The 15,290-nt window shown below is 42.0% G+C and overlaps 1 protein-coding gene across 2 annotated transcripts; it reads right to left on the bottom strand.

Annotated features, from left to right (window-relative positions):
- Positions 1–809: 809 nt before the first annotated feature.
- On the bottom strand, positions 810–8,154 carry A4GNT (alpha-1,4-N-acetylglucosaminyltransferase). 2 transcript variants are annotated; one of them, XM_029214942.1, is made up of 3 exons: positions 8,028–8,154; positions 5,850–6,287; positions 810–2,667 (listed from the first exon to the last, which is right to left on the bottom strand). In XM_029214942.1, the coding sequence occupies exons 2-3, from the start codon at positions 6,258–6,260 to the stop codon at positions 2,053–2,055; spliced, it is 1,026 nt and encodes a 341-aa protein (XP_029070775.1). In that variant the 5' UTR covers positions 6,261–6,287; positions 8,028–8,154; the 3' UTR covers positions 810–2,052. The 2 variants fall into 2 exon arrangements, with proteins under 2 accessions (XP_029070775.1, XP_029070774.1); XM_029214941.1 differs by having other exon boundaries at positions 5,850–6,328; positions 8,028–8,045.
- Between the last annotated feature and the right edge of the window lie 7,136 nt (positions 8,155–15,290).

Genomic DNA, 15,290 nt, shown 5'->3' with positions numbered 1-15,290 from the left:
GTGCCATCTGCCACTCCGAAGTGGATCCTCACTAGAACCCAACCATGCTGCCAACCTGATCTTGGACTTCCAGCCTCCAGAACTGTGACAAATAAATTGTTGTTGTTTATAAACCACCTGGTGAATAGTACTTTGTTATTGCAGCCCAAGCTGATTTAGACAGAACCTTGTCTGCTTGATCCAGCAGCATCTAAATCAGTGCTTGGCACACGGAAGGGACTCAATTAATATTACTGACTGAATGTTTTAATGAGTATCAAATTCAGGACTAGAAATCAAGTCTCTTTTTTCCCCAGCCAGTTCTCTAACAGATCCTGTAATTAACCTTACAAAAGTAAATATAACACGTAGCAAAACCATTAGCTGCCTATCCTAACACCCATTTTCTCTTCCTTCTTGAATGTCCCAGCCTCTCCTGCAGCTGCATTCTGGTCAATGAGATGTAAGAGGAAGTGTTATATGGTACTCGCAGGAAGTCTTCATAAAATAAGGGAAGTGCACCTTTCCTCTTTCCTTCTTCCTGCTGCCTGAAATGCAGAAATGATGGGCTGGAGATCAAGCTGCCATATGGACCATGGGCAGGATGGCAAACAGAAAGATGGAAGAAGCCTAGGTCCCTGATGACTGCAGTGACCATACCCGCCCTGATCTGCCTGCTTTCAGACTACTTTTACGTGAGAGAGAAATGAACTTCTATACTTCTACGTCAAAGGTCTTCTTTGGGATTTTTCTATTATACTCACAGAAAGCCCACTCTCACTGACATGCGCTACCTGCACGTCCCCACCCCTGCCAGCAGGAGGCGCTGATCCCGCCTCTATGACACGGAGCACGTGAGAGTTTCATCCTCGCTCAGCTACCAGGAGCTCCACCTCCTCCGGCACTTGTAGGACTTTGGCTTCCGGACAGGGACGGCAACGTAGCTGTCAGTGCTCAGTCTCCTTAGAACCCGCTGGGGTTTCAGCTTGAGGACAACACTGGGCTGCATCCATGCGGACAGGAGCACAGTTTTCTCAGGACCGTCCCAGGGAGGTCCCACTGGGAGAGAACGGTGAGGAAAAAAGTGAAGAGAAGTGAGGAAAAGTGGGGAGAAACTTCCTGTGTGCGACTGACTGCTGGGGGCTGGGGGGATCCCTCTTCAGAGGACCCAGGAGAGAAAGGTCTTGATGTAGAAAACTGTGGGGTTTTAGTCCCTGTTGTGTGCAGTGTAGACTGTGTCCAGTGTGGTTCTTTGGTGTGTGGTGTCCAGCTTTCCTGGTGCTGTTTATTGAGGGGACTGCCCTTTCCCTGTTGTATGTTCTTGGCCCTTTTGTCATAAATAAACTGATCACACCCGTGTAGATTTATTTCTGAGCTCTCTGTTCTGTTCATCTGGTCCGTGTGTCTGTTTTTGTGCCAGGACCACACAACTGTTTTGGTTACTGTAGCTTTGTAATATTGTTTGAGGTCAGGGAGCGAGATGCCACCAGCCTGTTCTCCTTTCTGAGAATCGGTTTGTCTATTCCTGGTCCTTTGTTGTTCCACACAAATATTAGGATCCTTTGCTCCATTTCTGAGAAATATGCCATTGGAATTTTGGTAGGGATTGCTTTCAGTGTGTACATTGCTCTGGGTAGAATGGACATTTTAACAATATTCATCCTTCCAACCCATGAGCATGTGATATCTTTCTATTTCCTTGTATCTTCTTCAATTTCTTCATCAATGTCCTAAAGTTTTCAATGTGCAGGCCTTTCACATCCTTGGTTAAACTTATTCCTAGGTGTTTTGTTTTTTTTGATGCAGATGTCATTCGGATTGTTTTCTTTTTCTTTTTGATGGTTCATTATTAGTGGTTAGAAATGCAGCTGTTTTTTGCGTATTGACTGTCACTTTACTGAATTCCTTTACTAGTTCTAATAGTTTTTTGGTGGAATGATGTGGAAAATTGTAACTGTAACTGATATGTGGGTGAGCGTCCGCACACCTAGGGGAAGTGGAGATCAGGTGAAAGCCTGGCACTCCAGGAAGTGGCCAGTTCCACGATGTAGCACCAACGACCCAACATTGGCTCTATTTGTTACCTGGGCCCCGCTCCCCAGTCACCGAGCTCTCTGGACCTTGAAGCAGGTCCCTATAAGACTTGGGACAGTGCTTACGGTAGAGATTTTCCACCAGTGTGTTGCTTCCTCTGACCACAGCCCTCCCTTCCTTGTTCATGTAGTTCCACAGATGCAGTGCGTAGGAGTCGTTGAAGCTCGGCTCTGTGTCCCAGGCTTCATAGTAGCGCCTCCATGCTACATAGGAGATGGGATAAAATCTTTGGGGGTGTAAGAAGGAGAAATTTAAACACTTGAGGTCGCTCACCTCCTGGAAGTCTCTGAGTTTGCACCATACTCTCAAAATCCTTGTCATCAATTCGGGACCCTGGTGGCCCCAAATATCTGAATTGTAATTTTCCACAAAGTTTTCCATGCACTGCCACAGGAAAGGGTGGTGGGGGAGGAATCCAAACACCCCATTACTGGAGAACTGAGATGCCTGCGCAGCCAGAAAGTTGTCCTCGGGGATGGGTCTGATGGAGATGACATCAGTATCCATGTAGACACCGCCGTACTTCCAGATGAAGGCCAGGCGGGATGCATCTGAACTGACGTGGAGCCAGTATCTCTCTGCGCTGCTGTTGATCTGCGGGAACAGGTGCAAATCAGCCCCCAGGCAGGGGAAGAGGGAGGGGTGTCACAGCAGGAGGCCAGGCACAGGGTAGCTGAGCAGGAAGCAAGCCAACTTCCCAAAACTCTATTTGCCAAAAGCCCAATGTTACAAATGTACCAAAATTACCTCCACCCAAAAAAGTTGCCTTTAAGTGAAAAGTGTACAGCAATCAGTATCCATGGGAAGGTTTTAGCAGCTTTTAAAGATTTCGTGAAATTGTTTTTTGAAAAAAGCAGTAGAAAGATGAAACCCAGAAGGGATTTCACAATGAACCCTATGAGTCACTTTCAGCAGGATGGAAATTAACCACAAATATAAAACTGTGAAGGAAGAATTGTTTGGTAAGTCCTAAAAGTGCTGAGAACTGATAAAGAAAAAAAAATAAATATGAAAATATAAGATAGATTAATAGCTATGCTCTTTGAGAAACTGATAAAAGAATCTTAAAATGCATCCATGCCTTCATCCACTAATTAATTCCTTTAATAACATTCATTGAAGGCCTACTTGCTATTCGCCAAGCTCTAAGCTGCTAAGGATACAGCAGTGAACAAACAGATAAAAATCTTTACTGGCAGGAGATAGACAACAAACAAACAAATATATCATATGTTGGGCGTTCATAAGGAATATGAAGGAAAAAAAGTCAGGCGAGGGGGCTATGAAGGGGGCAGGATACAGCACTATCTTATCTTGTGTTCGAGCAGAACATTGGATGAAGTGGGTGGATGAACCATGCTGCTATCTCCGAGAAGAGGGCTCTAGGTAGAGGAAACAGCAAGTGCAAGGGCCCTGGGGCAGGAGCACGCTCACTATGTACAGGAACTGGAAAACAGCAGTGCAGAGTAGTGAAGGGAGAAGGGTAGGAAACCAGATCAGAGCGGGGACAGGGGCGGAAGTGAGGGAGGATCCCGTAGGCTGGGGTAAAGACTGAAATGATTTGGAAGGTTTGAAAGAAAGGAGTGGTGTGATCTGAATTAGTCTAAAAGGGGTCACACTGGGTGCAGTGTAGAAAATAGATGGGGGCAGGGGGCAAGGGCAGAAGCAAAGAGGCAAGTTAGGAAGCTGTTGAAATAATCCAGGCAGGAGATGATGGTGGTTTAGACCAGGGTGACGATAAAGGAGATGAGAGAAGTGGTCACATTCTGGGCACACGGTAAAGATAAAGCCGGTCAGGATGTGCTGCTGGATTGGATATGGAGCCGGAGACAGAGGAGTCAAGGATAACTGAAAAGGCTGAAATGTGAACAAAACAGAAATTGACTTTGAAACGAATAAAAATAAACCATTATAAATGCCAGTGTTCCCAAATGGAATGCTAAAATTTTGAATACAGAAAACACAGTAGATTTTTCTGAATTTAAATATGTTGATTAAAAGATTAAACAATGACCCTTGGCTTTTGACAAAAGAAACATTTTTTAAATTCTACTATAAAGCCAAATGAAAGCAAGTCCGCTAAGACTTTGAAGAAATCTTCACCTGAGCTATTAACGTCGTTATGTTGTATACAATTGCTGAAAACCTCATGAATAATAATAGCTAAAATTTATCAATAACTGTGGTGGTGGGATGAATTGGGAGATTGGGATTGACATGTATACACTAATATGTATAAAATGGATAACTAATAAGAACCTGCTGTATAAAAAAATAAATATAATTCAAAAATTCAAAAAAAATTTATCAATAACTGTTCTGATCTCTTATAATCTACACAAATCCTCAGAAATAGGTACTATTATTAGTCCTATTTTTCAAGTGAAAAATTAATAGGAAAGACCAAGAAGTTCAGTCATTTGTGCAAGGTAAGAGAGGCAGAGGTTAGATTTTAACCCAGGCAGTCTGACTCCAGAGAGACCCACTTACTTTCAGTAAAAATAAGTAAAGTTGATTCTTTGGCAAATTGGCGATTATTAGTGAACAGATCCAGATATCAAAAGCCGCACAGAAGGAAGGAAGCCTACCTTGATGTGGGCATTGGACTAACATCAATGTAAAACACAAGGCTCCCCCAGAGGTGAGCACCAGAAAGGGGATTAGGATTCTGTTTGCTCATTCCCTCCCCACCCCCTCAGTACTCATCCCTGGGCATCTTCAAGGGCTACTACAGTTGCCCAAATCAGTGCAGCAAATCCAGTGGTCACCAGCAAGTGATGGCACGCTAGGCCATCCTAACAGCTGGCCGCCAGCTATCCTATTGTAGCCTAACTGGAGCAGAAGATACCACAGCCCGACTCCCCCAAGGTGCAAGTGTGTCCCCCACCCAGGACAGCCCACCCAGTCCCCAGGTGAATGAGAGAGGGTGGGACAGGAGTTTTCTCTTTTTTTACACAAATACTGTAGTAGGCTGAATAACAGCCACTCAGTGGTCCTAATTCCTGAAACCTGTAAATATTACCTCCTATAGGAAAAAGATCTTTGCCAATGTGATTAAATTAAGGATCTTGGGACTTCCCTGGAGGCCCGTGCTTCCACCACAGGGGGCGTGGGTTCGATCCCTGGTCGGGGAAGTAAGATCCCACATGCCACACGGTGTGGCCAAAAAAAAAAAAAAAAATTAAGGATCTTGAGCTGAGGTTATCCTGGATCATCATGGGCCCTAAATGCCACCACAAGTGTCCTTTAAAGGGAAAGGTAGAGGGAGTTTCATACAAAATTCCTAAGAGCTCCAGGAGTTTCTTGATCATATCTCAATGTAACCCAATCTCATACAGCAGCACCCACCTGATCTTTCATGAATTTTCTATTTACATCATTTTCCAGTTAAATATTGCCTTATTTCCCCCCTTAGGTGCAAAAAAGTTTAACATAGATGGGTTTAAAGTTGTCAGTGAAAAATGAATGGTCTATACACCTAGAAAAGATGTAGAAACTCATTCAGTTAAGAATAGTCTCAAGAAATCCTAAGAAATAAGGTGAAAGCAAAAGGCAGCAGGGTAAAGATAAGCCTAAATCAAGTCTCTCCTGTTTCCTTGAATCAGGACTCAACACCGTAGAATGAAGACCAGGCAAGAGTCAAAAGATCTGGGTTCTAGCCTATCTCTGACAATCTAGCCTTACCCTCAGTCTACCCATCTATAAAATGGCTAGATTGGACCCATTTTCTATGGTCCTTCCCAACACCAACATTCTGAGATGCTCTGAACACTTACTTGAGTGTACCACGAAAACAACGGTGTGTCTTCAAACAGGCTTTTCATATCCAAAGGGAAGAGGAAAACATTGTCTATTGCCGAGAGGAGGGAAAGGGCTGGGGAAGTGGAGTTTGGGGGCAGCTGCATGGAATTGTTGAGCCCTTTCATAAGTAACAGCACAGGCTGCTCAGCGTAGACCTTGGCCGCAGACTCCACAGCACAGGAGACCAGCGGGGATAGCTCCATTCTCTCTGAGGTCTCTAGGAACACGATGCTGCGCCCACGGCCCAGGAGGGCTTCCAGCCCCTGCTGGGACTTGTAGGGAGGCAGGTGGGGGAAGAGGCAGCTGGACTTCAGGGTGAACTTGTAGAGGAAGCCACAGGCAAGCAGCAGGATGACCGACAGGGAGAGCTGAAGCTTCATAAGCATGTCCACCTCTCTCTCCTGTCCTGCTCCCTAAAATCAACACTATGAATTAAAAATGATGGTCACGAAACCTGAGAAAGATAGCACACAAGAAGACGATACCTGAATATCACTTTCAAGCTTAGATTTTTTAATTGAAATATAGTTGATTTATAATATGAGATTACTTTCAGGTGTATAGCATAGTGATTCAGTATTTTTACAGATTATATTTCATTAAAAATTCTTACAAAATAATGGCTATAATTCCCTGGCTAAACAATATATCCTTGTTGCTTGTCAATTTTATACCTAGTATAGTTCATATTTCTTAATCCTCTACCCCTGTTTGCCCCCTGGCCCCTTCCCTCTCCCCTTTGGTCACCACTAGTTTGTTTTCTCTACCTTTGAGTCTGTTTTGGTGTTGTTCATTTGTATTATTTTTTACATTCCGCATGTAAGTGATATCATACAGTATTTATCTTTCTCTGTCTGACTTATTTTAGTAAGTATAATATTCTCTAGGTCCATCCACATTGCTGCAAATGGCAGAATTTCATTATTTTCATGGCTGAGTAATAATTCCATTGTATATACATATGTATATACCGCATCTTCTTTATCCATTCATCTTTTGATGGACACTTGGCTTGCTTCCGTATCTTGCCTGTTGTAAATAGTGCTGCTATGTACATTGGGGTGCATGTATCTTTTCAAATTAGTGTTTTTGTTTTCTTTGGTTATATACCAAGGAGTGGAATTGCTGGATCATATGGTACTTCTGTTATATTTTTAGTTTTTTCAGGAACCTCCATACTGTTTTCCATAGTGGCTGCACCAATTTACACTCCCACCAACAGTGTATGAGGGTTCCCTATTCTCTACCTCCTCGCCAACATTTGTTATTTGTAGACTTTTTGATGCTAGCCATTCTGACAGATGAAAGGTGATATGTCATTGTGGTTTTGATTTGCATTTCTCTAATAATTATAAGTTTTGATTTTTTAAATTCTAAATAAAATATGATCAAATCAAATCCAGCAATGTTAAAAAGAAAGGTGCATTGATTAGGTTTTATTTGAGGAATGTAAGGATGATTTGTAATAGGAAAATAATGAATTAATAGGAAAACTATTAATGAAATGCATTATTTCCACAGATTAAAGAAGAAAAGCTGTATGATCATTTTGGCTCAGTAGATGCTAACAACAGCATGCTAAAATTTGACATCCATTCATGCTTTTTAAAAAGCACAAGGAAACTTTCTTAAGCTGACAATGTCTACCAGAACATATAGCAATGATCATCTTTAATGTGAAGCATTTGAAATATCCCCATTAAGACCAGGAATATGACGTGGATGTCCATTATCACTGTTAACTTTCACCGTCATTCTGCTAAGTCTAACCAATGCAGTGAAACAAGAGAAAAGAGTTTCTACTATGAATATTAGGAAGAGACAAAAATATCACTAGTTGTAGAAAATATGATTGCCTACCTAGAAAATCCAAGATAACTTACCAAAAAACTAATAGAACTAAGAAGAAGCAAACTGAAGGTTAAATAACTTGCCAAGATCACACAGTTAGCGGAGCCATGACTTTAACTAGGGTCTGCCTGTCCCCAAAGCTAAGGCTCTGAGCAGTTACCTGCAGTACCACCCTCTCCTTCACCATAAGCTCTAACTCCGGCCAACTCCAGGACAGCAGAGATCTCCATTCATCAGTAGTCTATTTTTTGCTTGACATGTAACTCTTTCAGAAAATACAAATCCAGTAAATCAGAGCTTACCTTCTAGCCAGAAACATGTAGTTAGCCAATAGCTGCTGTCTTAGCAATGATGACAAGTTTTTTCCTGCTACACTTTCTGATAAATCATCACCTAACCTTCAATTCAACAGTGCTGAAGGAAGTAAATGATTGGCAGAAGCTTATGCCAAACACAGGAAGTTCCCAGGAAGCTCCTCCCTTTGCTAAGTTGCCCTAAACACAGAGGCTTGCATATTGTAAGGGGTTCACATGATTTTTCAGGTGACCTACACACTAATCCTGCTGGTTTGTGGGCCTATCAGGAGGGTTACAAGACAACAATTCCACCTGAAGAAAACTGTATAGTAGCACAATCCTGGCGCCAACAAAGTGTGCACCTAAACAGTTTGGCCTCAGTCAAAATCATGGGCAGAGACTTGGGGAAGTTCCTTCACCAGGCAACCCTGTAACTTGGTCCAAGCTTTGCAAACAGAAGATTTTGTTGAATGAAAAGAAAATCCATCTCCACAAATAAGTAGGTAATGTAGAAACCCCAGCAGTCCAAGGGCCTGGTGATCTGGAACGAGAATTGATTCCCCGATTTCAGTTTCGGTGGCTTCCCTTTGCCGAGAAGTCCCCCCGTGGGATGTGAGCTTCCTCCCCGTCTCACGAGGTCGGCGTCACCACACTCCACTGATGTGGTAATCCCCACATTTCTCAAGATAGTGTGACTCTCCTGTGGTCTGGTCCCTATCACCCCTGACAGGCACGCTTAGTAATCCTCTTGCGAGCCACCCTCTGCTCTGTCTTCATCCAGAGCCTTCTCTCAGCCGTGAACAGGTATCCACAGAATGCTCTGGTGTGAACAGGGAGGTTCCCTTCAAAGCAGACTTTGGATCCTGATATAGCAGCTCAAGGGAAGCATGAAGGGAAGTAAAGCTGTCCCACTTGTCAGTGGCTTCTCATTTTCTATGTGCCTGAGGTTCTCCAGGAACAGCTCTTTGGGTCTCCACACACTCCTATTCCTTTTGGAGCTGAATTTCTTCCTGGACCTTGTCATTTCTAGGGTCAGGGTACCTTGGCATCTTTGCAAAAGTTCCCTGGCACTGGATAGATTGGTCGTTCTTTCCTTATGGAGGGGCAGAGGAAGCAGAGCTCCTGGGCCGCACTCTGGGGTAACCAGAGGACTCCATTTGTGGGAGTGATACGTTCCTAGTGCCCACATTTCAGGTGGGTCACAGATCCTGGTGCCTTCTAGCTGCTTGCAAGATAGCCAACACCATCAAACAAGTGGTCGAGGCAGAAAGCAGGGAAGTAGTTGGTGATCTTTGTCACAGGGATGAAAGTGAGCATTAGCGATGCAGTGAAATACTAAACACAAAAAGTAGGACCTGTCTGACCAAGAACCAAGTAGAGGGTATGATGAAAAGAGCAATGAGCTTGGAGTCATGCCTCTACGCACTGTAACCAAGAGTACCAGAGCAAGTCCTGAAACTGCCCAGAGCCTCAGCTCCTCTGTACAGTGCTGACCTCAGGCTCATTGTGAGGATGAAAGGGCTCTATAAGCCAAAGAAGCAACTCCCACTTTCCACCAAGGATAAAAATAGAATACTATTACTGTAGATGGCCTGGACTCCCTGATGACAAACATTAAGTCATTGTTGCTTTCAGATGAATGAAGTCTGTTTCCCAGTGAATAGCTGAGAAGGAAATCCTCAGCCCCGTGTGAGAATTGTTGAGATGTGTGCAGAAGTCGGCAGTCAGCCTCTGGTGCCTGGGATCTTTCTGGGTCACAGCCTGATGTCCTTGCTGACTCTTTCCAAGGAGGCCTCCTGTCATCTGAGGCACTCTACCAGGAACGTCCCAGGGACCCTGGATCCTTTCAGCCTTCCCTCTCGTGTTCAGAGCAGAACCGCCTTCCCTTCCATCTGCTCCCTCTTCTGCCTTCTCTGGCCTGTACCACACTAGCTTTCTGTCTGTGCAGGCAGATGGCACAGCAGCAGCTCCTAACCTGGACTCCACAGATCCCTAGAGGCTCAAGGATACGTTTCAGGAGACCCTGGACCCTGAAGCCATAGATTTCATCAGTACCTTTACCCTGGACGCCATTTATCCACAGCTTCTCCTACATATCCCCTGAGGAAGGTCCCTGCTCTTTGACCCTCCTTTTAATTATGTTTAAAATTCCCACAGATATCGTCACCATACAATCTCAGGCCTTCTTCAACCAGCCAAGCAACCCCTAGGAACCTCAGTACAGATATCTGAGTAGAGATGTACCCAGAGCTATTTACCTTCAAGCAATGGATGGGTCTGAATACACTGGTGACAGTCACACGTGCATCCAGCTATTATCTACTTTCCTAGAGTTTAGGTCTCCTGTGAGAGAGCTCTTACTTCCTACATTGCAACGTAAGCCAGACTTGGTCAATCCAATGGATTATGGAGCCTTGGTAATTGTTGCTGAGTGATGAGACCTTAGGAAACATGGATTGGTGTAGCCCCAAATAAATGAACAGGATGGGAAAAAATTCTGAATCCATTGTTCTTTCTATTGTATTTTACAATGCTGTTCTTTGGGTGTTTGAAGAAAGTACAGAGAAAAGGCAGTACCGGGAAGAAAATCAAGGAACCAGCAGAGATCTCAGCACTCGTTGGCTCTGCAGATAACCTCTGATAACCTCAGCTGGAAATAGTTCAGTGTTTGGATCTAGACTCCCTCTGCTATAAAGGACACACTGTGTCAAGAAGGAAACATTAAAGGAATTTTTAACAATAAATTTTTGTTGCCTACAATTACACGTGAAATGCCTACCACTCAATTCTGTATCTTCTTTGAACTCCAATTTACTGCAAGAAGGAAATGTTCAAGTTTACAACCCTTGTCCTGTTTTCTTTGGAGCTGTTGGAACCACAGTTCCGGTTTTTAACATTTGTTAAATAAGTGGGACTGATAAGCTTGTTAAAAGCATTCAGCCGTTCACAGGGCAAAACGAATACACAGAGAGTAATAGCTTATCAACGTTGCCAATTCCTTTCACCACTCTTCTGACGCAGAAACAGAGACTGGAGTGTTGGGTTTCCATGACAAGAGAGGAGACCGCTGGACAGAGGCAGTTCACTGCAGACCGAGAAAGAATCCATAGCCTAACCCTTGGGACACATTGAGGAGTGACATTATCAACATCAAATCTGGAAAAAAAATTTTTTTTTTTTACTAAAACTCAGTGAATTCATGCCAGAGTAAAATCTCCTTGTCCCGTGGCAATATTTTAAACTCTTCTGCATTTCCAAGAAAAAATGCTTCTAGCCTTGTGTTTCTGGAGATAATGGTTTTTGTTCTCCACACAGCCACACTAATCAAACATGCTTCTGCTTACAAAACCTTATATAACCACCAAGAATATGCTTCTGGGTTTATTCTGGGTATTACTCAATTCACACATGTAATTCCCCTCCCTTTTTAAATTTACTTGCAGATAAAAAAGGGGTTGGGGAGAAGGGCAGGGAGATAAGGGGAAATAATTGTTCTCAGTGAGTCAGTTGTGCCTCAGACACCACTCTTCCAGCTTGAAGAACAGGGTCTGCAAGAAGCCCACAGAAGTCAGTGCAACCAGTCTGATCATGGAAGGCTGTTCAAAGGGGCTTTGCTATTAACTTTTATAAGTCAGTGCTTAATTTCTTCTTCCTGTAAGGAATTGGGAACATCTTGGAGCCACCTACACCGAGTGTCCACATGACACGGGTACCTTTATAAAGACTGAGTGGCCACGAGATTGAGCACTTCCCATTCTGGCTGAAAGAAACTGTTATGGACTGAATGTTTGTGGCCCTACCCCCCAACCCGTACCATCACCAAAATTCCTATGTTAAAGCCCTAACCCCCAATGTGATGGTATTTGGGGGTAGGGCCTTTCAGAAGCCATCAGCCTTAGATGAGATCATGAGGGTGGGATCCTTATAAGAAGAGGAAAACAGATCCCTCTCCCCATGAGCACAAGGAAAGTGCAAGGGAAGACCCAGCAAGAAGGTAGCTGTCTACGATCCAGGAAGAGGGTCCTCACCAGGAACCCAATCTGTACCTTTATCTTGGACTTCCCAGCCTCCAGAACTGGGAGGAGTAAGGGTCTGTTGATGAAGCCACCAGTCTGAAGTATTTTGTATAGCAGCCCAAGCTGACTGAGACAGAAACCTCACAGTAAGCTTCTTCTCTCTGATCTCCATCCATATGCTTTCCTGAGAATCTGTTTTTGCAGTTGGAGCTGCTCTTTAAGGTTTGGAGAACTGAGACCAGGCCTCCAGTGGGGAAAGGGCAAATTCATCTGCAACAGAAACCCATAATAGGTGGAAGCATCCTCCTTACCTGAGACCTCTCTGCCTTCTCCTCCTCTTGTCCTTCTGCACACCCCACAATCTGTCCTCTTGTTATACCTTTTCTATTTAAATGGAGATCCTTGGTCTCCCTTATCTCAGTGCCTGACAATCACCATGCACCCACTACTCAAGTCAGAAATCACGGAGTCATTCTTTTTTCTTTAATCCTCTTCTTAATTGAAGTATAATTGATTTATAATATTACATTAGTTTCAGGTGTACAGCATAGCGATTCAATATTTTATAGATTATATTCCATTTAAAGTTATTATAAAATAATAGCTATATTTCCCTCTGCTGTACAATATATCCTTGTTCCTTATCAATGTTATACATAGTAATTTGTACCTCTTAATCCCCTACCCCTATCTTGCCCCTCCTCCCTTCTCTCACCCTCACTGGTAACCACTTCTTTGTTCTCTATATCTGTGAGTCTGTTTCTGTTTTGTTATATACATTCATTTGTTTTATTTTTCAGATTCCACATATAAACAATATCATACAGTATTTGTCTTTCTCTGACTTATTTCACTAGGCATAATATTCTGTAGGTCCATCCACATTGGTGCAAATGCTGCGGAATTTCATTCTTTTTATGGATGAGTAATATTTCATTGTGTGTGTGTGTGTGTGTGTGTATCTCACATCTTCTTTATTCGTTAATCTGCTGATGGACATAGGTTACTCCCATATGTTAGCTCTTGTAAATAATGCTGCTATGAGCATTGGGATGCATGTATCTTTTCGAGTGTTTTAGTTTTTTTCAGATATATATATCCAGGAGTGAAATTTCTGGGTCGCATGGTAGTTCTATTTTTATTTTTTTGAGGAACCTCCATACTGTTTCCCACAGTGGCTACACCAGTTTACATTCCCACCAACAGTGTGCAGGGGTTCCCTTTTTTTCACATCCTCACCAACATTTGTTATTTGTAGACTTTTTCATGTTAGTCATTCTGACAGGTGTGAGGTAATGTTTCATTGTGGTTTTGATGTGCATTTCTCTACTGGCAATATTTAACATATTTTCATGTGCCTGTTAGCAATCTGTATATCTTCTTTGGAAAAATATTTATTCAGGTCTTCTGGCCATTTTTTAATCGGGGTATTTGTTTTTTGATATTGAGTTCTATGAGCTGTTCATAGACTTTGGATGTTAACTCCTTCTTGATCATAACATTTGCAAATATTTTATCCCATTTAGTAGGCTGTCTTTTTGTTTTCTCAGTGGTTTCCTTTGCTGTGCAAAAGCTTCCAAGTTTAATTAGGTCCTGTTTATTTATTTTTGCTTTTATTTATTTTTTTGCCTTAGGAGACAGATCCCAAAAAATATTGCTACAATTTATGTCAAAGAGTGTTCTGCCTATGCTCTCTTCTAGAAGTGTTATGGTTTCATGTCTTATATTTAGGTCTTTAGTCCATTTTGAGTTTATTTTTGTATATGGTATGAGGAAATGTTCTAATCTCATTCTTTCATGTGTAGCTGTCCAGTTTTCCCAACACAACTTATTGAGGAGACTGTGTTTTCTCCACTGTATACTCTTGCCTCCATTGTTGTAGATTAATTGACCATAGGTGTGTGGGTTTATTTCTGAACTCTCTATTCTAATCCATTTAATCTGTTTTTGTGCCAGTACAATGCTGTTTTGATTACTGTAGCTTTATCATATAGTCTGAAATCAGGGCCCATGATACCACGAGCTTTGTTCCTTTTTCTCAAGATTGCTTTTTCAATTCATGGTCTTTTGTGGTTTCATATAAATTTTAGGATTATTTGTTCTAGTTCTATGAAAAGTGTCATGGAGACTTTTGGGTTTCCTATATATAGTATCATGTCATCTGCAAACAGTGACAGTTTTACTTCTCTTCCAATTTGGATGCTTTTTTTTTTTTCTTGTCTGATTGCTGTGGCTAGGACTTCCAGTACTACATTAAATAGAAAAGTGGCAAGAGTGGGAATCCTTGTTTGTTCCAGATTTTAAAGGAAAGGCTTTCAGTTTTTCAGCATTGAGTATGATATTAGCTGTGGATTTGGCCTTTATTATGTTATGATATGTTCCCTCTTTTTCAGCTTAGGTGAGAGTTCTCATCATGGATGGATGTTGAATTTTGTCAAATGCTTTTTCTGCATCTGTTGAGATGATAATGTGATTTTTATCCTTCCTTTTGCTAATATGGTTATCACATTGATTGATTTGGAAATATTGAACCATCCTTGCATCCCCTGAGTAAATCCCACTTGATCATGATGTATGATCCTTTTTATTTATTGTTGGATTTGCTTTGCTCATATTTTTTGGCAATTTTGGCATCTATATTCATCAGCAATATTGCCCTGTAATTTTCCTTTTTTGTAATATCTTTGGTTTTGGTATCAAGGTTATGGTGGTGTTGTAGAATGAATTTGGGAGTGTTCCATCCTCTTCTAATTTTTGGAATAGTTTGAGAAGGATAGGTATTAGGTCTTCTTTATGTGTTTGGTAGAATTTACCTGTGAAGCCATCCAGTCCTGGACTTTAGTTAGCTGGGAGTTCTTTTGATTACAAATTCAATTTCACTACTAGTGGTCAGTCTGTTCAAAGTGTCTGTTTCTTCTTGGCAGTTGTATTTTTCTAGAAATTTGTCCATTTCTTCTAGGTTGTTCAATGTGTTGCCATATAACTGTTCAAAGTATTCTCTTATGATTTTTTGTATCTCTGTGGAATCAATTGTTATTTTTGTTCTTTCATCTCTTATTTTACTTATTTTGGTCCTCTCTCTTTTCTTCTTGATAAGTTTGGCCAAAGGTTTATCAATTTTGTTCATCTTTTCAAAAAACCAGCTCTTGGTTTCATTGATCTTTTCTATTAAGTCCAACTGGTCTGTTGTGTCATTTAAGACCACTGTTGCTTTATTGATTTTATTTCTGGATGATCTGTCCATTGATATAAG

This window comes from Monodon monoceros, unplaced genomic scaffold (assembly GCF_005190385.1).
Source record: "Monodon monoceros isolate NGI ecotype Baffin Bay Population unplaced genomic scaffold, NGI_Narwhal_1 Super_Scaffold_11, whole genome shotgun sequence".
Classification (NCBI taxonomy): domain Eukaryota; kingdom Metazoa; phylum Chordata; class Mammalia; order Artiodactyla; family Monodontidae; genus Monodon; species Monodon monoceros.
The sequence above is the reverse complement of the archived record's forward strand: the minus strand, read 5'-3'. Positions and strand labels throughout refer to the sequence as shown.